This window comes from Akebia trifoliata, chromosome 11 (genome assembly GCF_017979445.1).
Source record: "Akebia trifoliata isolate Shusen 1 chromosome 11, ASM1797944v1, whole genome shotgun sequence".
Taxonomy (NCBI): Eukaryota; Viridiplantae; Streptophyta; class Magnoliopsida; order Ranunculales; family Lardizabalaceae; genus Akebia; species Akebia trifoliata.
Genome location: NC_141385.1, coordinates 3,390,328 through 3,416,018, shown reverse-complemented (window position 1 = coordinate 3,416,018; position 25,691 = coordinate 3,390,328). Strand labels below are relative to the sequence as shown.

The window sequence follows — 25,691 nt, the reverse complement described above, 5'->3', positions numbered from 1 at the left end:
CTTTAATACTTTTACGGTTTTATCCTCCAGTAACATTGAAATTGACATCGTTCAAACATGGTGTGTATAGAATCATAGATGCTTCTCAATTGTATCTCGATGAAAACCAATTATATGGTTCATTACATATCTACGTCATCAATGTGTAAAACGATGTCAATGTCAATGTTACTTCAGCATTCTGCCTTTACCCTTCTCTCTTGGTCTTCTCTCTCTACTTTCTCAAATTTTACTTAAAAAAAAAATTAAATAAAGCAAAAGACACCCCCTTCTTTCCGAGCTTTTTCTCTGTAACAAAAATGGTGAATCTCAGCTACTCTTCCACCTAATAATTCTCTCTGAATCCAATTCTTCTCTTTAATTAGAATATCTCTGAAACTCCGCTCTGTATTTCTTCTCCTTCTGAGATTCACAGTTGCGTTCACACCAGGTAAATTTACAGCCATTCGGTTTCTCATCCTTTCATCAATTCAGTCTCAGATCTTGTTATAATTTAAAGATAATTAAGTAGATTTTCTGGATTCTTGCAGAGATGGCGAAGCGTGGTTACAAGTTACGTATCCTTTTTAGTTTAATTCAGCTGAAATGGCTGGTTTGAACTTTGAATGAGCTTTGGTTTTAGTAGTCTTGATCTAGGGTTAGGGTTTTGTGATACTTCATACTTATCTTTGTTGATTTGGAAGATTTTTTTGGTTGAATTATGACCATTTGCTTTTGCTTAACTGAATTGATTTAGAGGAATTTGTAGCTCATGCATCTAATGTCAACTGTTTGAATATTGGGAAGAAGTCGAGTAGATTTCTTGTAACTGGTGGAGAAGATCACAAAGTGAATCTTTGGTCAATTGGAAAATCGACTTCTTTGCTGGTCAGTTTAATCTTCAAAACCTTTCCTTTATGACTTGTGTTTTTTAATTTCTTTTGCTGTAATACAGATATTCTCTCAAATCAGATTAAAGAAAAAGAGAAACCCTTATCTACTATGTACCTTTCTGTAGATGATACTGAACCTCACAAATTCTATAGTTTAATCTCCAATTGATGATGAATTTTGGAAGAAAACACTTGTTGGTATTGTTTTAGGAAAAGAATTTTGGAAGAAAACACTACTGTGTATTGGTTTAGGAAAAGAATTCTGGAAGAAAACACTTGTGGGTATTGGTTTAGGAAAAGAGATTTCAATACAGCTGCACTGAAACATAAGTATTATTTTTCTAATCCATCTTTTTGGTAACTAGTTCAGCTTGTAGCTTCAACTTGGGTTTGATGAAGAGAATTAGGGCTGTGCCATCAAGAACACGTGCCCATAACCACAAAATTCTCAGAATATTTTAAAATTTGCTGAATAAGGGATTAAATTGGTGAATCAACATATTAATTGATGATTTTTATTGATTCATTGCCAAATTTGGTAATATTTTTTCCCCTTCAGCCTCAAAATTTTATCTTCTTTAACCTTCAAATTTCAAGAACGAGATAGGGTCTCTAGAGAGGTTGAAGATGATGGGTTTTGGGAAGAAATCCAACAACATCATTTGTATCATTGTATAATCACTGAAACATTCCCAAACTTATTCAAATAAACCGAACTGAACCCCTCAAATAATTACCGAATCTGAACTTGATTACTATGCATGTACCTAGCTAACCCAATCCTGCAAGAACCAAATAAACGAAAGCAAAGGTACTAGGCATCGAGGAGCTTCTGTAAAAGCTACTCCCTCAAAGCTGTTTCACAACCAAAGCAAGCTAACCCTTGACAAAGCCAATTACGGAAAGAACACATGCAAGCATAACACTCAAAAGGGATATATTATTCCTCCCTCAACAAATTTTCATAGTTCCACTTTTTCACTACAGCTGAAGCATGGTAGGTACAGTTTAAACTCTGATAATCAAAGGCTGATTCTCTTTATGCTTATTTAATTTTGATCCTGTTAGGCATTTCAGGTAGACAAGAAATTTTATGGATTATTTCATTTGTCCATAAGTGATAATAGGTTTTTATAGATAAACTGCTATGTTAGAAGACTCTAACGCGTCAATGGGTCTCTCCGTAGGTCAACATTTCTTGCTGTGACGAAATCACACTTATCTTTTTGTGTGTGTAAATTTGCAGAGCCTGTCTGGTCACACTAGTTCAGTAGAGTCTGTAACTTTTGATTCGTCAGAGGTTTTGGTGGTTTCTGGAGCTTCTACTGGTGCGATCAAGCTGTGGGACTTGGAAGAGGCAAAGAGTGAGTATGATTTTACGCCCATTCCCTTCTCTCCCATTGACTGGATAAATTGAAACCCTTGTCTAAATAATTGGTGACTTGGCTCACGGAGTTACCACTTATAAGTTTGTGATTCTTCAAATCATCTGAATCAACTCAGCCACCTCGCTGAGTTGATTCAATGAAGGAACCTAACAGTTCATGGTTTCAGATCTGAGTCCTTACTCATGTGGATTGAAACCTGCTGCCTACAACACCTCTGTTGAAAAACAAGAATTTAAGTTGGGTATGTGGACTTCTGATGTGCTTGTTATTTGCGTTTGAATGTAGTTGTTCGCACTCTTACTGGACACAGATTGAATTGCACTGCTGTTGAGTTTCATCCTTTTGGAGAGTTCTTTGCATCTGGTTCTTCTGATACTAATCTTAAGATCTGGGATGTTAGAAAGAAAGGATGCATTCATACATACAAGGGTCATACTCAAGGAGTTAGTACCATTAGATTCACTCCTGATGGTCGTTGGGTTGTTTCTGGGGGGGATGATAGTGCTGTTAAGGTAATGGTGGAGCTTACTATTGGCACTGCAATTTGATCTACTCTCACTCTTTGATTGATACAGCATTGCAAGTAATGTCTATTTTGAACTATCTGAACAGGTTTGGGATCTAACTGCTGGCAAGCTCTTGCATGAGTTCAAATTCCATGAAGGACAAATTCGATGCATTGATTTTCATCCTCTTGAGTTCCTTCTAGCAACAGGTGCTTATGTAATTCCTATGCACCTCAGTACATGTATTTTGTGCATTTCTGGTTGTTGTTGGCTTACTTGTTAGTTTTCTGTTTGAGATGCTGGTATTTGAGTGGTGACATCATGTCTCCCAACTGTTTTTAATATATACTTGCTTTAAGGACCCAATGTTTTCCACATATATTTCTTGTTCTACATAAGCTCATGTATCTTTTTGATAAATATAGAGCCCATGAAACAAAGAAAGGAGCTTATGTATGGAGGTCAAGGAGTTCCTTTTCATATGGGACTCAGTTTGTAAAGATTGTGGTTAATTTTGTTTTTTTTTCTCGGGTAGTCATCTCAGGTCCCTTGAATAAATTTAGTTTTCCCATAAAAACAAATGGAGGTTGAGGAAGGCCTACCTAGGGAGAAACTTAAATATATGAAAAGCAGAGACAATACAAGAACGATGCTAAAAAAAATCAGCTACTATCTATCCTCTCCACAAACAAACTTGCATCTAAACAAAAAAAAAATCTCAAAATAAAGACCCTTCAATTTTTTGAAAGCTTGCACCAAATATATACTTCATAAAATTAAGAAATTAACTTACAAAAGGAGGTCGAAATGCTAGAAATTCAGCCTCATTGGATGATCCTATCCATCCAATTGATTCTTTTTGGACAGCCAGAAATGCAAGGGCAATATTCTAAAGAGAGGGGTTATTTATTACACGGTTAAGATCATCTGATCCGAAGCGCAAGGCAAGAATCTAAAGAAATCACTTGATCAAGCTGATCTTTGGTCAAAAAGGTTTTTCATATGATTTCCATTGATTTGATAGTCCAGATTTACTCATTTATAAAACTATGCATCATTTGTGACATATAGACTAGGTACCACGATATGTATAGTATTTTTGGGACTATCTAATGTTTCTCTTTAAAATATTGGTGAATAACTTAGAATCTAGTAGTTTAACATGCATTTCCATACCTCTGTTAGAGTACCATTTGGTTTTAAAGCCCTATCTACCTTCATATTTGGTAAATTGGTTTCTCTTCTGATAGCCTATTTCTATGAATGCATGTTTGCTCAATAGTTTCCCATTCATATCCTGTTGTAGGATTCATAGTTAATATTATTTATTGGATTTTGTTGGGGGAAAGATTTGAACTCAAGACCTTATTTTCTCTTGAATGTGGTTGGTGTAGGGTTTTTCCATTTTTGGTGAAACCTTATTTAAGAGAACATTTTCCTTATTTGTGATAGTAGAAAAGTCAAAGATTCTTTCTTTTTCTTTCTTTTAAGAGTTGTAGAGATAACTCTCTAAATATTTAGTCCCACGTCGGGTAAATATAAGACTTATGATCAACTTATCTCCCACTTTCCTACTTACTTGAGTGTGAGAGAGAAAGAGACTGGGCCTCGCGCGCACATGGGGGCCCAAGACACTATGGGACTGCAGCCCATTGTGTTAGGGGCCAATCCGTCGAAAACCCTTAGTGTGCATGAGATGTGCGCGCAGGGGGAGTGCAAATCTCCAATTTAAGCCTTATGTGAGTGCGTGTGAAAGGCCCACTTTTGCTCAAATTCGTTTGATTCTTTTTTCTTTTTTTTACTTAAAGATCTCATCTCAATCGTTGATCTATCTAACCGTTAGAATTAATCTCTATTGACCGTTTGGATTCCCCAACGTTCAGAAACGAACCAATAAAGGCCCAAACATTTCTCTCATTAATTCATTGGACTGTTGGGCTTCTTTATACCGTTTGGGCTTTAACTATTATAAAAGAGGAGTATGTCCTAGAGTTCTGTACTCAGAAATACAGGCTGCAAACATAAACGTCTGATCTCTCTCTCTTTTGTACTTCTAATTCTCATTGCTCGTACACTGACCGATTTGATCAAGTTTGTAGAAGGTCTGTTATTTCCAAGTGCGTGGTTAACAGATTTGTGACTGTTGAATCTTGGAAACCGATCGCCTGAGACCGACTGCACTGTGAATATCATCCTAAGGGGGCAAAATTGGTTTTAAGTAGAGTGGCTTCTCCGTGCCTCAGTCACGTAATCCGATAAGTTCATTCCAACTATTCTTATTGCCTGATTTATATAACCCTTTTTCTGATTCAGATTTATACATTAGGTTCAACATGTCCAAGTCCTAGGCCCCATATGTTGTCCCCATTTAATAATTTATGAAAATAACTCCTCCACGTGGTCAACTAGATGATTGTATTTGACTAAATACTAAATCATAATCGATCTTAAATTTTTAGTGGCCCTGTGTTGCTTATAATTTTGTATTGATGCACTTAGTGAAGTCTACATTTTTTCTTTTTCATTTTGTGGAAGTGTAATTTTATTAGAGTTCATGGTCCATAAGGGTGTGCTTGGTTGTGAGTTTCTGGCTGTGTGGGACCTATTTAAAGTGGGGTGATATCAAGGGGTGTTGCTATCTACTTGATTTTAGGGAGCGTGGATTAATCTGGTTACTTGTTGACTCAAAAAGTTGGTTTTCACTTGCACAATTGATTCAGAGATGATCTCTTGCTGCAACTTGAAACCCATTACTGAGTGTCCCCCTAAAAGCCCTTTGACTTTGTAATTCTGTGCCTTCATGCCACATTAGCAATCTACTTCTAAAAAAAAGATGCATTTAGCAATTATCATAATTTCATCCATTTCTTTTGGCTGTAAGAATAACACATGAACTGCTTTCCAGGTTCTGCAGACACAACTGTAAAATTCTGGGATCTAGAAACCTTTGAACTGATTGGATCTGCTGGGCCTGAGGTACACGATTTGCTTTGTGTTCTTTTCCTGGAATTTGTACCTTTTGGCCTTTTCTTCTTTCATTTCTCATTTTCCTTGGTTTTAATTATTGAAGCCTCAATATTTTTTTGCCTGTTTGGTTATCTAATCATATTTTATTGATTTTACATGGTGAAGCTGCATGGTATGTATGTCAACATAGATCAAATGTGTATTAAATTCCAAGAACACATGTAGTATGGATATGAGCTGTGTATTCAAAAGTGATAGGAATTAGGAAACACTTAGCGCCTTCATTACTGCAACCATTCGTTTAATACAACACAGAACTGTTCCAACAAGGTCGAAGTCACAGAGAAAAGATTGTAAAGCCAAATCTTTCCAAGCGGCACCTCTTTAAAGGTTTGCCTATTCCTTGATGAATCGGCAACCCTGACATTAGCTAGGTGACCCTAGTCTTTGATCTAGGTGTTACTCATCACAGGTTTCTTGATCAGGCCCGTGGGTGGTAAGTATTGGGTTTGGGCCAATAATGAAAATCATGCTCAATTCCTACAGCTAGAAATCCTGTCAGGCTTATCTCTGGGTGTTTGCCGACCAAGGGTAGACCAAACAATCCCGGGGTCTGAATAATGGTATCATGTGGTAAGTTTTGGCTCCACAAACATCCATGTATATTACAAATACCTCGGGTTTCCTCCATCTATAGTCTCTTCTACGTGTATGCGATAAACACCTTAAGTCTCCTCCATCTATGGTCTCTTTTTTGGCAGATAGATATAGTATATTATATTACCTAAGCTCATCATCTTTTGTTGTAATATATGGTGATCTTCCTAGACAGACACTTGAATGCATAGTGCCTAGACAACTGCTTGAATCCATTTTATTAGCGCTTGCTTAGGCACTATTTCAGGTGCTAGGGTCCTGGCTTGATGAAGCAGTCACCTAGGCATTACTTTGACTACGCAACAAACCCTTATCCCAAAGATTTGGGGTTGGCTTTTGACTACAGTGGATATGTGCATGAAAGTTTCATCCCCCATTTCCTAATAGACTAATTTTGCTTCTTCCAGGAAACTGGGGTACGCTCTATGACCTTTCACCCTGATGGAAGGACCCTCTTCTGTGGATTGGATGAGAGTCTAAAGGTATAAATGTCTTCCATCTTGCAATTTGTGAGTTGTAGGTGGAAAAATGTTCTCACCTTTTCTATGTTTCTAAAACTGTAGGTTTTATCATGGGAACCCATAATATGTCATGATGCTGTTGAAATGGGGTGGTCTACATTAGGTGACCTCCATATTCATGAGGGAAAGCTTTTGGCATGCTCTTTCTATCGAAACTGTGTTGGAGTATGGGTTGCAGATACTTCGGTACTTTCTATTTTCCCTTTCACGTCATAATTTTCTTGTACACTTTTCTGATATGTATTTTGGCCTTTTTTTTTTTTCATTTTTTTCAATTTTTTATATATTATGAGTTCATATTGTTTGCTGTCTATGTCAGCTCATTGGGCCGTATGGAGTTGGAATTTCACCTCGGTCAACTGGCCAAGTAGAGCAGAAATTTAATCTTCGAGAAAGTCATTCTGTAGAGAAACTTGGATGCGGTGTAAAATCTAATACAAGATCGCCAACCATTCCTCAGGATAATGAAACTACAGAGATAAGAAACATATACGTGGATAGTAAGTCATCTTTCTTTTGACATGTTTGCTAGTAGGGAGGCCATAAAACAGTAATATCTATATTCTTTGTGTTGCAAATCTAGCATATTGTATGGCTGGTCCTTTTATAGGTGGCTAATGCTGCAATTGCAATCAGAGTTTAAGAACTCCACTAATGTAAAAATAAAAGAGTTTGAACTCATAGATTCCGCGGTTCCCAAAAGAAGATCTCATGGGCCTCAGTGAATTTATCTGCTTATCATGTCTGATCTTCTTTGTTCTTTTGTATTAAAAAGAAGAAGAAGAAGACAGATCCAGAAATGGATCTTTATATCAGATATTTAAAGTCAAATCATTGAAAAGAATATTTGGCCTACAAGATATCCTTGGTGTGACTTTAATTAGCAATTTCTCGAATTATAGTTTATACTATGTGAGTTTTTCACTTTTTAGTAAAACATGTTATGGTGCCTTCTAAAAGAGGGATTGACTACAAGTTGCCATATCTCCATAATAGAGTCTCAATTGTGAGGAGTTCAAAGTTATAGCTGTAAATTGATGTGAAGGCTTTCTTGCTCTGATTGAAGTGTAACATTTCAAAAATTCAGTAAAGTTTGATTATTTTTTGAAGATGTATTATTCACAAATCATACTTATATCAGTATATCATATTTGCATTGTTCACAAACTTCAGGAAAAAATCGCTTTTTATATATAAAGTTACAAAATTATCAATTTTTTTTTTTTCTGAATTTTAGTAAAAGCTCAAACTTTACTCGAACTATCCCTAATTCAATGAAATCTGAGTCCTCAGATTCAATATATATGTGATTGGACTAGTTTTCTAATGTACTTGTCTTTTCCCTATATAACATTTTTAACCTTTCCTCTGATGCTGTCTGAAGCTTCTGCTAGCAAAAAGATAACTCCAAAAAGAGTTGGGTCGATTAGTGCTCCAAAGGTGGTACTCCCTTCGGATTCATCTGAAATCAGTAATCCATCGCCTCCGAAGAAAAGTCCTGAAATTGAGGTGAATTCAACTGCCAAAGGCGAAGTAATCAAAAAACATTTTACTATACCTGTCATCGTACCTAGAAACAATCCAAATACTGAAAATGCAGTCAACTCTAGAAGAGAATCTATCACCACTGAGAAAATCAGTCCTTCTGTGCCACTTAAGCCAACTCACGTACGAAGGCCATCAAATGGAAAATATGAAACTGAGAAGTTGTCAGTGTCTGCTGAATCTGGCTCTTTTGGCAGAAAGACAAGTGGTTTAGACAGTAAAATAGATCCAAAATTTAATTTCAGACTTTTGAAAAAAGATGAAGCTACTGAAACCAGTGAGGACAACAATACAAACATCAGGAATGTTGCAGAGAAGTTGGAGAGGGTTCTATCACCAAATGTTCCTTTGAGCCCCAGCCATGAAAATTGTTAAGTTCTTCTCATATCTTCATAGTACCTTCTAGCACTTTCTGATTCTGGTCATAAATTGTCTTGTTTAATGGAATTTTTATTCTCTAAATTTTTTTCTTCTTTTCTTTTGTTATATTTTTGAATTTTTTTTGCAGGTGATGAGCCGCAAAGAAACAGTGCAGGAATAAACTCTTCCAAACATGTTAATGGAGGTATGCCTATGAAGATGCTCAACATAGTTACTCAAGAATAACTGAGTGGAACTTGACTTCTCTAGCTTTGTTTTTTTCCATTTCAGCAGTTCAACCAGGAAGGACACGCTCTCTAGTTGAGAGATGGGAAAAGAGAGAGAAAATTAATACCAATGAAGCCCTGATAGTCAGTCCATCCACTGACGTAATACCTGAAACTCCTACACCCCCTCACGTGTCGGTATGTCTACTTTTACCAGCTTTGACAAGATATCTGGGATGTGTTTATAACAACATTCTATCAAGCATGATACTTTAACACTATGACATGTCTACTGTTTGCATCGTCATTCACATGCTCGAGTTTTGGAATTTGATCGATGGACCTTCCTTTGGATATCTATCGGATCCAAAAACATTTCCATATGGTCCTAACCATCTGATTAGTTGCATTATTTTACATTTTTCGTGAAATGTTGAATGCTTTCGATGACTCATCAATTCCAGAATATGATATCTATTTGATGAGGTCTGTGTTTTGGATATATAGTGGAAACTTAGTAGTATTATTAGCATGTATACCGAAATAGTATCCCATCAGTCTCATACTGCCAGGTGTTACATTTAATGTTCCACTATATATTCTAATCACGTAGAAGTCCCGGTAGCTTCCGTCACTTCTTTAAGATTGACCACCTTAGTTTTATTCAGTTGCTAAACCAATATCCGCATCTTGGTTGAATGTGAATGTTGAGGCTAAAGCACCCAAATACAAACTAAATTTCCGTCACATGCATAAATGTATATAGACACATCTGATCAATTGAACTGAGTTTATTTTAATCATAAAGGTTGATGAGCAGAAAGGACAACCTCAAACGCCTGAAAGGGTGTCAACATCTGTGAGGGATGATGATGAGGCTGCTATTGAAGATCTAATGAAAAATCATGAGATAATCTCAAGTTCTCTTCGATCTCGCCTTACAAAATTACAGGTAATCAATCTCAATCCATTCCTGTATATGGTTTCGGGAGTCTTTTATAAAATTGGAATGCATCATAGGACTTCAGCAATTGGGCAATCTTGAGCCTTTCCATTACTGGTAATGTGCAGTAGTTATGCATCTTAAAACATTTTCTGGTATCATATGCATGGTGGTCCTGGAAAACCTAACATCTCCATGCAGTTATCATGAAAATCTATAAGGTATATTTATTGTGTAGTAGTATGTAAATATATAATCTTTCTGAAAAGGCAAATTTGATTAATCAAAATAGTTGACAAACATCACGGGTTTTGTCAAGAACTCTCTTTCAATCAAAATAGTTGACAAACATCACGGGTTTTGTCAAGAACTCTCTTTCCAGTTTTCAGTTTACTGCATTTGGAAAGTCTGCCTTTGTTAATTTTGTTGGTAAAATTATCTTTTGCTGCAACTAGCATAGAATACTAGTTCTGACCAAGTCTTTCAGGTGGTGCGGCATTTTTGGAAACGGAATGACATCAAAGGTGGCATCAATGCTGTGGGGAAGTTGCCTGATCATTTTGTAGGTGTTCTATTCAAGCATTTGATGCGTTATTCTGTATTTTGCAATGTTATCAAATAGCATATGCGAAATCGCATATTGCACAAAATATGTTTTATTTCAAAAAAATAAATAAAACAGTAAAAAAAAAAGAAAAAAAAAGGGGGAAATGTTAAAAAAAAACAGAAAAATATAAGAAAATAAGAACAAACCTATAACAATATATTTGGATTTTGGATAGCACACATTTTTTAAATTGAATAAAATTGATTACATTTAATCATTTAGTAACAAGAATAAAAGAACTCAAGAAGCTAAATAGTCAATAATATATAAACTATTCATGATACGAAGGTGGCCTACTTTAATTACCAATTTCTAGTTCTAGATAATTATAGTGGATTCTGCTTTAATAGTTTAATCATTGGATACTATGATCTTATGTTAGAATACATAAACTCAATATTTTGAAAAAATAAAGTAAAAATAGAATTTAAAGAGAATATATGCAAGTGAAAGAATAAAAGAAATAGCTTGTAATAATGCATGAATTGTGGGGTGGAAATAGGGTAGTTGTTGGAGAAGATAGATTAAAAGAAAACTTGAATTTAATGCTCCAATAGTCAAATCATTGCCCATTGGAGTAATATGCCATCGCATACTTTTGTATGCCATGGCATAATGAACCAGAAACCCTAAATCGATGCGATTTACTCATAGAAAATAGAATATGTGATTTCATTTGACAACACTGGTATTTTGGTCTTCTTTTGTGATACATACAAATAAATGATTTCTTGCTTCATGATGCAGGTTCAAGCCGATGTGGTCAGTGTTCTCATGGAGAAAATGGACATTTTTACCCTCGATCTGTTCTCTTGCTTGCTGCCTGTGGCTACGGGCTTACTGAATAGCACGATAGACAGGTGTTTTTTGCTTGATCCACATCTTTTTTTGTGTTTGAAAAGATGAAATAGTATTAGAACATTGGATCTTGGATGTCGTGTAGCCTCATCTTCCTGCAATGGCTTGAACCACATCTGATCCTAGTGGATGCATGCCAGTATAGTTCACATATCTATAGTTGCAGATGATGTTACTTGAAAATGTACAGGCACACAAGTGTTTCGTTGGATGTGCTACTGAAGCTTGTCGCAATCTTTGGGCCAGTAATCCAGACAACGATGTCAGCCACTCCATCTGTAGGGGTCGATCTTCATATGGAGAAGAGGTATTAGATTGATGTTTATCTGGAAATTATATCTTTTGAGAGCTTCTATTGTCACACCAACTTTTACTAACAGCACCCCAAGTGTGTGCTAATTCTTTGGTGATTTACATATGAATAGGGGTGGTGTTAGCTAAAGTTGGTGTGGCAACAGAATATCTTTATCTTTTTAGTTTTGTTTTCTAATGATGTCTGGAACTTAATCACATCGATGATTTACCTATTTCTGAACAAATGAGTACAGGCGTGAATGTTGCAACCAGTGCTTTGCCCATTTGCAAAAGATAAAGCTTGTATTACCTTCGGTCATAAGGTAAGCAAGCTTTCTTGAACTATTAACTTTAACTGGTTGTCTTGGAAAGAGGCAATGGGGTTCCTTCACAAATGGTCAATCAACTTTCTGGCATACTGGTCACTGGACACTCGTCTAGGTTGATGCAATGTGATAAGAAACAAATAAATGAACTTGACGTTCATCATAGTTGGCTCAATTATTGCTCCAAGTACTGATATTATACTTCTATTCCCAAATCCCTGGGAATAGCCACCGAGTGTTAGTAATGTTTTCATTGTTCTTTATACAGCTTTAAGTTTTTTGATATATTTATTATTGTACTGAATCTTTGTTTTACTCATGAAGTGGTAAATATTTATTATGAAATATTTTTCAACATAATTGTCACTTGTCAAGCCTTTCATGGCAACTAACAGTGTACATTTTTGCTTTTCATATCAGAACAATATTTGGTTCTATCAAATTAACATAGAATTTTATCCATAATTTAGAATGATTTATGAAGCAATATTTCAATTGCACTCAGTCATGGCAACTCTCATACTTACCTCCAAGCTCCAATTTGTTGGCCATCTTTATTTGTGATTATCCAGGGGTTTGGGTGGCAAATAGGATGAGAATGGAGTTTCTAAAATGCAGTATAACTTTGCCTTCTCTTTTAAATTATAAAAACTGCTGTATGAAGTTTTCCCTTACAATTTTAGGGGGTTCCTTTCCTTTTTGTGCAAAATCTGTAAGGGATAAAGAGGTAGGGTTTTGAAGATTCTTGGGTAGATGGGATTGAGTTTGTAGTATTAGAAGCTGAGGAGTATGGTTGGTTATGGGTTTAGTTATAGGTGGGCTTTGTTTGTTTCTGCTGTTTTTGTATTTGGAAGGTTAGCTCGACTTGTCTTTGATAATGAGTTTTACTTATAACCAAAAAAGGCAAGCCTTTTTGCTGAAGAGCTTGATCAGTTTCTTATTTCGGTTTACGAATTTTTTGTTTTTGGTGATTCTGGTGCAGGAGAGGAGGGTTGCTTGCCAAATGTGCCCAAGAATTGAATCTAGTTCTTCAAGAATCATAATCTACCATTGTCATCCAAAGCCTCTTGATATAGTGGAAGGGTCACACATTGTTACCTTTTTTGACAATACACATGAAATGCAAGCCTATTCAACCCGAGGTTTAACTTGGCGAATCTTATACTTAATGGGATAGTGCTCACGTTGGAATCTCACGATTTTGATGTATGCTGCCTTCAATGCCGCCTACTGCCATTACAAACCACTTACACTCCTGGATCTTTGAAGGTGAAGTCAAACTAATACACGCTTCATCTGCCAATGCTACTGTTTTTTAGTAGAAATGTATTTTCTCAGTGTGTCCAAAATTACGATTGTCTAATCTTATGCAGACATGATATCCTATCGATTCTTTTGATGCAGGTCCTGCGACATGATTTGTATGTATGTAACAATGTATGAACTTTGCATTCGTATTGAACCCAGTACTATTCAATCAAATAATACATAGTACTTTGAAGCCAGCTTTGTTGATTTGGTGTGGAAGTTACTTGGAAATCTTCAAACATTTAGATTTATAATAAATAAATAAAACATAAACTCCAAGTTGGCTTGACTTGGTTTTATGGAATGCAGGTAATGTAGGTAGGCAACATTAACTTCATTGCAAGATAGGTAACAACCTTGCAAGCCTTAAATCTCTGAACTCTAGTAGGAGGATTCTTCCCCCTCGCATGACACTTCTTCAGAATTCCTCTCCTGCTTATGGTCATAAAAACAATTTAATTTCTAATTTTAGATAATGCTTCGGCTTCCAACATAGAGTCATTTTCTGTTGTGTCTCTAAGCTTTGAACCCAATTCGAAAGCTTGAAACTTGATTCAGGCAGAGGGACTTAGCTTTTGAGTAAATGTCTGTGCAAGGGTTCCTTGGGAAGATGGTTAGAATGGAGTCGGGTTCATAATTCGGTTTGGTTCCATGTATAATACCCAGAGCCGAAAGCTAAAGAAACATCCAGTCCAATTCTTATTGGTTTTGGTTCCCGTTCCGGGTATGAAATCCGTTGAACCAAAACCGACCCTATAAATAATCTGTATCCGGTTGGGACTTGATAAGAATTCCTCAAGAAAATAAATTTTTGAAAAGAGTGATTATGTGTGAATATATGGGTGCATAATGTTAAAGTGACCTCAGGATTGGACCTCACATCGCACAGCCTCATGTGAAAGTGTATGGGAATCATAGATGCTGTTCCTCGAGACATTAGTGAAAAAGCATTTATTGCTCCTTTCCACTTTCACGTCGAGATGTGCGATATGAGGTCCAATCTTGAGGTCACTCCAGCATGACTCTGTATGGATTCATTTTCCATGGGTCTACGGATCACGACTATCTAAACATGCAATTCAACGGTTGGGATTTATTTGTATCATGATAATACACATCTTCAGAATACTCATCCCGGGGATAAAGTCCAATGGTTGGATTGCACATTTTACATATTTATTTATTTTTCAGGTCAAGGACGTCAATTGAGAAAACTTACTAACTGGGCTAATTAGTTACTGTACAAAAGCTAGGTGGCATTTAATGAAGAACTTACACTAGTAGGTTTTATTAAGTAAAGTTTCTTTAAAACAACTTGAGTGTGGATCATGGGTGGTATTAGGGGTGCAACTTGGTTCGGTTTGAAGTCAAAACGGAACTGAACCAAATTACCATAGAACCAAATCAACCCGAACCGAGCTCAGTTCGATTTGGCTCAATTCGATTCTATGGAGTGTCAATATCGTAAAATCTAATTGAATCAACATATTTTTAATAAAAATAAATAAATATGAATATGAAATCATTAATTATCCATCAATAAAAAAAAAATCATTAATGTATCCGTTAAAAAAAAATCAAGTCTTTTCATCAATTAAATAAAGTCATTAATCCCATTTATCCAAAAAAATGTCATTAATCTATTTATAAATTAATAATATTTATTTATAATTTTATAATACAAGGATCCGGTTATCAATTTGCTTCGATTCTTACAAGACATGAACTAAGAATCAAATTAAATTGGTTAGTTCTCTATTTTGTTAATTAGAAATCAAATCGAAATTCATTATAAATCGAATCAAATCAATCCAAAACTCTTGATTTGATTTGGTTCTTGGTTTGAATAAGACAAGTTGCACCCCTAGGTGATACTACCTTACCCAACAAGCCAACACCATATTTTGCCACCTGGCAATTCTTTTGAACCCCACCGAATAAATGTGTGCCCTAAAAAGAGGTTAAACGAGATACAGTAACGTTACGCAACTCCTGGAGTCCAATATCCGCAGAATCGCGAATCGCTGATAGCTGCGTGTTTGTAATTATCTAAAGAACTAGGGTTTTAAATCAGCATTATCACTTAGAAATCTTATTAAAAGATCAAAATGGCTAAAATATATTGACCTTTTCAAACAATGTCGAATATATCCTCATTTCTAATGAATCAGCGCTTTCGCAACAAACTCTAGTACTGTAGCAAAAAGACGAAACAATTGAGAACTTTCAAATGTCGAACGTCTGACACGTGGGAGGAGAATACAGGCTACCGGTTGCCTAGGTCATCGGTATTTTTTTTCCACATGTCACTATCTCATTGGAAGTTGGACACCAGAATTTTCCTAAGCAAGTCATTTTTCTTTTTTCTTTAATTATCCTTAAAAAAAATTAGAATAATGGTCAAGTTTGTCACCGTTGACAAAGGAATAATTAATATGGTCAACAACCTTACAATTTCCCCACCATTCTTTGGTGCACTATGTGGGAGTGGGACCCAATTGACTCAAGTTGACGTGTGGTGGAGAAAATATATTCTCAGGAAAATAAATTTTACAAGTTTGTGTAGAAAATTTATTTTATTATAATACACAAATTAATGAAATTATTTTAAGAATAAAAGAACCCTCTCTCTCTCTCTCTCTCTCTCTCTCTCTCTCTCTCTGTTCTTTTACACCTTGAAAAAATATTACTTCTTATTGATCATACTTTTCGATTATTAGTATCATTGTCCATTCTGTTATCCCTCATAATTTTGTCTTTTTCGTAGAATGTTTAGATTCTCTTCCCTTCTTTTAAGGTTTTTCTTCTCTAAAATTACTTTTATGCGTTTTCTCCACTATTTTTTTATCAAAGAATTTATTTTCATTTTCTTCTAATTTATTTTTTGTTCAAAAGAAATTCTTTCTCTATGGTCTCCTCCCTCTCTTTTCTACTCTTTCTAATAGTATTATTCTTTGTCTTTAAAGATAATTTTAGAAACCAGCTATTTGCACACCACCCATTACAAATTGCACTCCACAACGTAAAAGTTTTCCCTTGCACTTCATTTGTATTATTATACTTCAAAAAGGAGAAAAAAAAAAAAAAAGGTTTGCACTTTTTTATTTTCTTCTTCAACACAACCTACAAAAATTTATTAGTGTCCATATATTTATGCAAAAGAGATTTTGCTAATTTTTAATCAATTTTCTCAATAGGTCAAGATACATTTTCATTTTAACTTGATCAATTAATCAAATATCTTAAAACAAAGAGGACATAGGTAGAATAAGGAAGATGAATCCTAACAAAATGCAACTTGTAGGTTAGGAGAGATTTTTTTTAGTAATTTTTAAGATTATGGTGCAATTAGCTGATTCTTAATTTAATTTTTTCCCTTATCTTTTCTATCTATTTCCTATGTTTATTCATGGTCTCTCTCATGTTCTCTTCTCCTCATTAGTTTTAGATTTGAACAAAGAGACAAGGGTGGATGGTGAAAGACTAAGGGAGGGGGGGGGGGGGGGGGTTAATGGCAATTTCAGATCCAATAAGCAGCGAGTGTCGATAGGTTATGAGTTCAATACCCAGTATGAGCAGGATTTCCTTGAAGTCACCTACAAAGGTGCACCTTCACTTACCCAATGCGTGTGATTTGCGGACATTGCATGTGCTCGAGGGAAGGACCCACATGCTTTGACTTCGGCCCTGGCTCTTCCGATTTTAATGGCAATTTCAGATCCAATAAGCAGCGAGTGTCGATAGGTTGTGAGTTCAATACCCAGTATGAGCAGGATTTCCTTGAGGTCACCTACAAGGGTGCACATTCCCAATGCATGTGATCTGCGGGCATTGCATGTGTTCGAAGGAAGGACCCACATGTTTTGACTTCGGCCCTGGCTCTTCCTGTCTCCCTAGTCAGACACAAGTTCAGACACCCCTCATCATAAAAAAAATAGGAGGGGGGGAGGGGGCTCCTCTCCCTTAAATATATATATAAATATGTGATTGGCGTGTAACAATGAGAAGGGAATGTGAAATTAGAAATTCTCTTTTAATTCATTCCTGAATTGAGATAAGATTAAAAATACAATAGCATATTCTTGTCTCCATAAGGAAATCATTTGCTTATAATTGAGTTGGTAGGAATTGTCTTTCCCTTAAAACCAAAAAAGAAAAAAAGAAGGTCCATATTTTTCCTTGTCAATCACACTTTTGATGGGGAAGAAATAAAGAAAGATACCCATTCTTTTTTATGAATAATCATGTAAATCTTAAAATAATGGCTCTGATTGGGAATCATGAAATAAACATAAAATATTGACCATTAAAACACAAGAATATGTTATGGATTTCTAAGATAAATCTCGAAAATTGTATTTTTGAGAATCTAAGGGTCTCAAATTTAAACTAATTAGGGTGGTGTTAAAATCAAACGCATGGTTCCTTTGATCAGATGGCTAAAATCATAGTCACAAAGTCAGAGTACGGGTTTACAACAACAAGGGAAAAAATGTTAAAAATAGAAAAAAAAATGATAAAAAATAAAAGACAAAAATATATATCTAATGAAAATTCATAAAAACAAGTTAATATCATCAAATCAAATCCCATATTTTTACATTTATGAATTACCAAATTTGATTATGTATCAAATCCCACATTTAAAAGAAGATAGAAAATAAATAATTTTTGGTCATTGTGAAAAAAAGCGATGATTTTTGTTATAAATGAAAAAGTTGCATTTTTCGTTTATCGTTTTAATCATCAAGGATGCAATTTGTGTTTTAAACGTGTTTTTTTATATAAAAAGTCGCGTATTTTTGTTACTATGGTTACAATTAGTCATCCGGTGCAAATTCTCATGAAAAAGACAACGTATTTGACCAGTTAAGAAAACCATAAAGATCAAAACAATATAAACCTTTAAAAGAAAGGATGATTTAGAATACCCCCCCACATTTTTATGAAAATTTGAGATACCCTTGTTTTCAAATTGATGATATACCCCTTAACTTTTCGAAGACTTATAAAATGACTTAAATACCCCCATGTTTTTTATATTTTTTTCTCTTTTAAATCTTATCACCTTCCCACTCTCCTACATATAATGTAAATTATTTTAACTCATTCAATTTTATCTATAATTTTTTGTAAAAAATTCTTGACTTTTTTTAATCGAAAAATCCATTGTATCTTATTCTCGAGTTTTAATGGTTGAAGGAGAGAAAATCTTAAAGTTCAAGAAAAATGTGAAATATATCCATCCTAATGCAAGATGATAGCGGATTATGGGAAGAACAATATTTATCGCTTAAAGGTTGAAAGTGCAGATTGTGTAACTTCAATTAATATTGTAAGGAAGACTAAGGTCAAGGGTTATGTCATCAATTTGAAACACACAAATACTTCAAATACTCACCCAATGAATTGGATTTGGATTGGATCAGATCCATATATGAAAATCTGGAAAAGGATTGGATTGGACTTAGAACCAGAATAGGATCTAGTATTTATCAGATCTAATTTTTATTGGATCTCAATATTAGGATCCCAAATAGATCTAATTGTTTTTGGATCTAACAAATTATATAAATTTAAAAAATATGTATTAATTTATATGCCTTCCTACATGTTTTTGGATCATGATTCGAATTTGGAAAATGGTTGATTCAGAACTGATCCAATATGTTACAAATTGAATTTAAAAAGATAAGGGTATATTATGTAATTTTTTCTAAAATAAAACCATGGGATAGGCATGTCAATTTAGAAAGATAAGGGTATATATGAGATAACAAAAAGGTGGGTAGTAAATGTAGAGAGAGGGAGAGAGCCAGGGGCAAGAAGCGAGAAAGACGAGAGAAGAGAGAGAGAACTTTCCCTCGATGAGAAGGAAACCCAACTAATCTCTCAGATAAATCGAATTAATCTCTCCCTCTTTTATCTTCTCTGGTTCATTCTTTTGGTTTTACTATTTTAAGAAGAAAAAAACGACTAAAACCACCTTTCTCTCCTCCAAAACCACCTTTCTCTCTTTTCCCACATATCCAATACCACCAATCCTTCTTCAAAGGAGATTTATTCTCTCTGGGTCTCTCTTGAGAGAGAAGGGGGACTGATATTTCCAGGCAAGGTTTGATACAGTAAGGAAGAAGAAGACGTTTTTTATTGGGGTACACGTGAACGGTTGTGATTCGATACAGGTCAGATGGCGGTGATGGACATGATGATCAGATGGGGTACGTGGGAGGAGCTAATCCTCGGTGGTGCCGTTATCAGGCATGGGACCCGAGCCTGGGAGGACGTAGCTTCGGAGCTCCGAGCCAGGACCCTCTCCCCCTACAACTTCACGCCAGAGGTTAATTTCTCGCGATATTTTGATTAGTAATTCGTTTTCTCGTTGGAAAATCTGCGTTTTCTTTGTTGTAGTTTTCTTTTTTGTTTTCTATGTGGCAAATCGAAGTTAACGGCCGTTATAACGACGTTAGAACTGTTTATTTCAATTTTTAAAAAAGTGGATTTAACTGCCGTTATTAAAGACGTTAGTTTTGTTTATTTAATTTTTTTTAAATAACAAAATGGATTTATAATTAGCTTGCCTGGGGGTCGATTTATTCTAGAAATTCCTATAAATTTGATTTTAGATGCCGTCAAATTTGACGGTCATTTAGATAGAATCTAGAATTACTAAAACACCATAACCTTTTCCAAGTTTTACGAGGATACCATTTAACGACAAAATAACCTTTCTTAAAATAATAAGGCAATATGTCTATAATTTATTTTTATTTTTTATTTTTACCAAAAACACCCTCACCTTTTCCTAGTTTTACAAGTATACCATTTAAGAAGAAGATGCCTTTTTTGAAAAATAATAAGGGCAATATCCGTCCATAACGTATTTATTTATTTATTTATTTCGATTTAAAATAACGCAAAAGGACCCTTCGTTGCAGATATGTAAAGCCAAATACGAGGACTTACAGGACCGTTACTATGGCTGCAAGTGAGTTGGCAATATTTATTTGTGACTTTGTTTATTTAAAAAGTAAATTAAATTTCTTAAATTGAGGAAAGTTTCACGTTCCACCGTAAATTTCTTTCCTCTTCTACCCTTACTGTTTTTTTTTTTATTTCCAGCCAGTTTTGGTACATTTTGTATAAAGAGTCAGTGGTGATTTTGGTATTTCCTCCACTCAGACTTAGAATACCGTGAAAATGAAATGGTTCGGGACAGATTATATATAGATCCGTTTAAAGATGGGTCGGGTTTGAAACCAGGCCAGGGAATATTTCCACCTTGGTTCTAGATTGGATATGGATCTTGCACTAGCACTATAATTGGTTATTGGGGGGGTTGTCTCGGATCCATTGGATCATAAACATATATTTAGAGAGCTAGCACCAAATTTTACTAACGTCACACCAATTCTTGTGTAAATCACCAAAGAATTGCTTTACCAAAACGGTCTTGTCTAAATCTATATAGGGTGTTTTACCAAAACGGACAGGTATCTTACCAAACTTTCATATAATATGGATTATGTCTAAGCTCTATTTTCAAAATATTTATCAAAAAGTGCATATAAGCAAAAAATTTATTGAGAAAAGGACAAGAAGTCCTTAAGAAAGGATACAAATTAAGAAGAAAACAAAGGTAAATTTTTTGCTGTATTAAATTTTTGGAAAATTTTCAGTTGTATAAAATTCAAAATAAGGATATAAAGGTAAATCTAAGAAAAGACAGCAGAATGGATGCCCATTTTGGTAAAATTTCTGAAAAATAAGGGAGGCCTTGGTAAGTGTGGTTTGTGGGGTATTGCATGTAACTTGGGGATTTGAGCGAGATATAGTGATCTGAGGCTGGTTGCCTAACTCCTATTAGTCGGGCCTAGGGGTCCTGGATTGGGATCCGTTGACTCATGGAAGAAACATCTAATCTCAATCATGCAAACATAAAATCCAACAGTTGAGATTTATCTTCGATATAAATATCCTAAGGATTTGTGTTATCTGGATACGTATAAATCCCTACTGTTGGATTTCGTATTTACACGGTTGAGATCATGTGTTCTTTGTGGTCTGGACATGAGAGATACTTAGGATTTGTGTTATTTGGGTATGTATAAATCTCTACCATTATTTGGATACGTATAAATCTCTACCATTTGATTTCGTATTTACACGGTTGAGATCATGTGTTCTTCGTGGTCTGGACATGGGACATCCCATCATTAAAAAAAAAAAAAACAATAAGATAGCTTTTGTATATATTTCTTTCAAAATAAGTGGATTTTATATGTTTTATTTCAAAATTACCCTTGTAGATATACAAGGATGTTTATATTATTTTTTCCTCATCAGTGCTTGGTTTGAAGAGCTCCGAAAGCAACGGGTTGCTGAGTTGAAAAAAGAGTTGGAGAAATCAAAAGACTCAATTGGGTGAGTATTTTCGAATTGGATTTGGCTTGTTAGGTCTGAAAATGATTTCTATTATTTTCATTTTTATTTGCAAAATATTTTGAGTAATTTTTCTTGAAAAATATTTTCTAGAAGATATTTTATCAGTTTTAAACTTTATTGAATATTATTGCATGATGAGACATCTATGACTGTCATCCATTGACCTTGATTTGGTCTGAGTTTTACATGGAGTAATAAGAATTACATACTCCTGCACCTTGGGTCCATTGACAGATGAATGTTAAGGCCCACATGTTGCAAATCAGATTGATTGGTGATTTCCATCTGTTCCATATGAAATTTTTTTATAGTTGGCTTGGAGTTCATTCATTGCCCAATTATCTATCAGTTTGATTTCTTGTGTGTAGAAGAGGTGGGTCAGACTTTCATAGTAACTGCTCAATACTTAGATGAATAAGTTTGACTTGGTAAAGATCAAAGGTCAAAGATAGAGACCTTGGACCTGTTAGGGGTATGGGTTAATGGTCTAAGTTAGACCTCTGGTCAAAGGTAAAACTTGGATCCTTGATCCATTGGCGTGGGTTGAATCCGTTCCATTCGCATCCTTAAGTCTAAGGGGAACATGCCATTTTTTCTATAGTCCTATCGATTCTCTGCTTCAAGTGTAGTTCTAGAACTCAACGGGTCACCATGAAACTCAGTCAAATTTTGAGGTGACTTGGTGTACAAACTTGAAAGAGTCAATTTACTACGCAAATGCTGAAATCATCGAGTCAACTCAAAAATCCACCAAGTCAACTTGAAACTTGGCCAAATTAAGTCTAATTTGGTTTTTGTTTTTCCTTTCTTTCTTTCCTTTTTTTAACAACAAATAAATATGCTTTTAAATGTCAACATATAAAAAAATAGTTCTAACATACAATTTATTGACTCGCCCGAGTTGAATCGACTTGTCAGATATCCTGGTCAAGTTGAGTTTTTGAGTTCATTAGATGGATCATATTATTTTTCCTATAGGAACCTTTCTCTATGTCTCACACTGAAAAACAAATAATGAGGAATTATGGGTCTGAAGGGTCGGATCATATTTCCAATAAGAACCCACCTCTCCATATCTTCTAGTTTTCGCTCATATGTCTTTAATCTAAACAGTTATGGGAAATTCAACTACTACTGTGTCAGGTCTTTGGAATCAAAGCTTGAGAAGCTTAAGGCCGAGAAAGTAGAGAACTGTAACGTCAAGTACAATTCTAGCCAAACGGAATCACCAGTCTCCATTGGAAACTCGAATGGAGTCGAATCTTCTTGCAAAGAGACATCTAAGGATGGACCATCCGCAGGTAGTTTCACCGAAGAAACACAAACTAATTGGTTACCTGAAGGTCAAATTCCCGCAGCAGTGTCAGCTCGAGAAACTGAAATCAAACCAGAATTATTGGAGAATTCAGGAAGAGAGAAGGTGATAAGTGTTGAGACCATTGGTGGTGGTGGTACAAGGAAGAGGAGAGGGAAGAGGAAGAGGAAGGATTGTAACAAAGAAGTAAAGGTTGGAAGTGTGGAGAACAGCGACATGTTGAGTTCCGCTGATGTTCATATGGAGAGTAGAGATAATGAAGAATCGATGGGCGATTGTGATCGAATAATTAGATCTTCTGATAAAGACGGAGACAATAGTCATACTGGTGGGGAGGATGTTGATGATCTGATGGGCATTTTGAAATCGATTATGGAGAACGAGAATGCTCGTTTGTTTGTTAGGCGACTTGATAGCCAGGTTGGTATAAAGGGCTCTTAGGAAGAAACAAAAATGCTTTTGTTGGGAAACTAGTTTTGAAAGGTTTAGTCCTGCACACCTCCTAAAAAGAGAGATTCTATTGGCACACCAACTTTTGCTAACACCACCCTCAATTCATAAGTATTTATAACCAAGAATTAGCACACATCTTGGGGTGGCATTAGTAAAAGTTGGTGTGGCAATAGAAGCTCTCAAAAAAAATGTCAGATGGATCAGTATTCATATCAACGATTCTTAGCCATTGGATTTGAGCATTTTGCATTGTAGTGGAACCCACCCATTGGCCTCTTAACGGAGACTGCCATGAAAAATGCTCAAATCCAATGACCAGACATTTAATGCCTCATGTGACCAATGTCGTTGCATTTTGATTTTCAATTTTTTTTAACAATTTAGTGACTTTCATGCTATTATATTATGATAAATAGGTCAATAAAAGTACTCTATATAATCTCCTTTGTTATTTTGACAGAAAAGAGCCAGGTATAAGAAAGTGATCCGTCGGCACCTAGACTTCAATACCATAAAATCAAGAATATCTGAACATTCGATCTCATCATCTAGAGAACTCTTTCGGGATCTACTTCTACTATCCAACAATGCTCTAGTTTTCTACCCAAAGAATTCGCTTGAATACATATCGGGTCTATCCCTCAGAGACCTCATCACCAAAACTTATAAGCAAAACACACGAAATTCAGACAGAGTTCCGGGTCGTGCTACTGTGACTCCGTCTGTACCACCAGTCCGTAATACTCCAGTAAAGCCTCGAAGTATACGTCCATGTAACCACAAATTAGTTGGAAAAGATTCCACAGAAGGCACTTCAACTCAACAGAATAAGAAGGCATGTGATGCCGAATCTCCCAAGGAGTTGCCAACGGTGGTGAAGAAAGGAGTAGGTCGACCAAGGAGGTTTGGACGTACAAGTGCTCGGAAACGGCCTGTTACCCCATCAAAAGGAAAGAAGAGAGCTCGAAGAAGATGAAACTTGAAACTGCTCCTTTTTCTTCTTTTTTTTCAGGGGTTGGGTTGTAAAAAGTTCCATTGAATTATTGTTACATCTGCAATGGTTGTATAGTTACAAGCTTACAGTGGTTGAGGAGAAACAGTCCTTTTTTTAACATCAAAGAGAAAGAAGAATTTGATGTTGTTTGATCAAAGCAGATTGATTGGTGGATGGCCCCACCTCTACATTGCAAATGGGGAGTGAACATGCCAATCCTCACCCATATTATCCCAAAGAGTCGTGTTTTTCTAACACCCTGACGTGGCATGGGTTAGAACCATAGATTTTCCCCTTGGGATACACAACTGTACATCCCCATAAATGTGTGCAGTTGTGTGTCCTGAGGAAAACAATCTATGTGTATCGGGACATATGCAGAGGGGGCATCAGAAAATCATTATGCTATCCCAAACTATCCAATCTCAAAACTGATCTAATCAAAATGATTTACTACACAAAGTAAGATTTATAACCAAACCCCCCTTTGTTTGTTAATTTACTTTTGATATTAGAAGTTGGAAATTTCTTTAAATAATGAGTAATATATCTTATTCTGTTAAAGATGTTTTCAAAGATAACATTTTTTTTTTCTTTCTCAACTACCATTATACTTTAGCTTTTGTTGACTTGGCAAGTTATAAAATATATGAAATCCAATTTTGGGGATAAATGCTAACATGATAGCACTTTAAAATTGTTTAAAGTGGTTTTATCTTCACCCTTTGGATTTAGCGTTTAATGATTGGGATTTCATGTTTTTTATGAGTCAATTCTTTATTATAATGTCATATTTCACTTATTCATGGAGACTAACGTAGTTAATTATAGATGGATAAATGATCTTATCCATTGGGTTCGCTTCATGGCTCTAACAAAAGTTATTTAGTGTAAACTCGAACAACATGTCTTTTTATTTATCTATTTGTTTGCTTCGATGATGGGTAATTCCATGTTTAATGGGTTCAGTAACTCGATGATGGCAGGAATTGAAATCTGTCTTCAATTATAATTCCCCACATCGAACTCTTTCAAACTGACGACATACCCTTTGACCGATATTTTGAAAAAATAATTGAAATAGCCAATCTCATGCCCCAAGCCC

The 25,691-nt window shown here is 35.4% G+C and overlaps 2 protein-coding genes across 7 annotated transcripts; both read left to right on the top strand.

Annotated features, from left to right (window-relative positions):
* Nucleotides 1-242: 242 nt before the first annotated feature.
* LOC147390385 (katanin p80 WD40 repeat-containing subunit B1 homolog KTN80.1-like) lies at nucleotides 243-13,572 on the top strand. 5 transcript variants are annotated; one of them, XR_015182560.1, is made up of 20 exons: nucleotides 244-430; nucleotides 531-557; nucleotides 737-867; nucleotides 2,119-2,236; nucleotides 2,546-2,772; nucleotides 2,873-2,975; nucleotides 5,672-5,742; nucleotides 6,798-6,872; nucleotides 6,954-7,097; nucleotides 7,231-7,411; nucleotides 8,296-8,826; nucleotides 8,965-9,021; nucleotides 9,108-9,241; nucleotides 9,852-9,995; nucleotides 10,474-10,548; nucleotides 11,341-11,453; nucleotides 11,642-11,758; nucleotides 12,000-12,068; nucleotides 13,054-13,340; nucleotides 13,476-13,572. XR_015182560.1 is itself a non-coding variant. In XM_086457521.1 (19 exons), the coding sequence occupies exons 2-19, from the start codon at nucleotides 533-535 to the stop codon at nucleotides 13,112-13,114; spliced, it is 2,373 nt and encodes a 790-aa protein (XP_086313647.1). In that variant the 5' UTR covers nucleotides 244-430; nucleotides 531-532; the 3' UTR covers nucleotides 13,115-13,572. The 5 variants fall into 5 exon arrangements, 4 of the variants coding, with proteins under 4 accessions (XP_086313649.1, XP_086313647.1, XP_086313648.1 ...); XM_086457521.1 differs by having other exon boundaries at nucleotides 9,111-9,241; nucleotides 13,054-13,572; XM_086457522.1 differs by having other exon boundaries at nucleotides 9,864-9,995; nucleotides 13,054-13,572.
* A 5,601-nt stretch (nucleotides 13,573-19,173) lies between these two features.
* BRD4 (bromodomain 4) lies at nucleotides 19,174-24,743 on the top strand. 2 transcript variants are annotated; one of them, XM_086458854.1, is made up of 5 exons: nucleotides 19,174-19,719; nucleotides 20,318-20,367; nucleotides 21,726-21,803; nucleotides 22,968-23,559; nucleotides 24,053-24,743. In XM_086458854.1, exons 1-5 carry the CDS (start codon nucleotides 19,570-19,572, stop codon nucleotides 24,566-24,568), a joined length of 1,386 nt encoding a protein of 461 aa, XP_086314980.1. In that variant the 5' UTR covers nucleotides 19,174-19,569; the 3' UTR covers nucleotides 24,569-24,743. The 2 variants fall into 2 exon arrangements, with proteins under 2 accessions (XP_086314980.1, XP_086314979.1); XM_086458853.1 differs by having other exon boundaries at nucleotides 22,938-23,559.
* Nucleotides 24,744-25,691: the final 948 nt, after the last annotated feature.

Excerpts from the sequence above, each read along its gene's own strand:
- BRD4 (XM_086458853.1), top strand. The coding sequence starts at position 19,570 with ATGGCGGTGATGGACATGATGATCAGATGGGGTACGTGGGAGGAGCTA. Across the intron at positions 19,720-20,317 it reads CCTACAACTTCACGCCAGAG|ATATGTAAAGCCAAATACGA; the intron begins GTTAATTTCTCG and ends CCTTCGTTGCAG. Across the intron at positions 21,804-22,937 it reads AAATCAAAAGACTCAATTGG|TTATGGGAAATTCAACTACT; the intron begins GTGAGTATTTTC and ends TAATCTAAACAG.
- LOC147390385 (XM_086457520.1), top strand. The coding sequence starts at position 533 with ATGGCGAAGCGTGGTTACAAGTTAC. Across the intron at positions 2,976-5,671 it reads TGAGTTCCTTCTAGCAACAG|GTTCTGCAGACACAACTGTA; the intron begins GTGCTTATGTAA and ends ACTGCTTTCCAG. Across the intron at positions 9,996-10,473 it reads CTCGCCTTACAAAATTACAG|GTGGTGCGGCATTTTTGGAA; the intron begins GTAATCAATCTC and ends CAAGTCTTTCAG.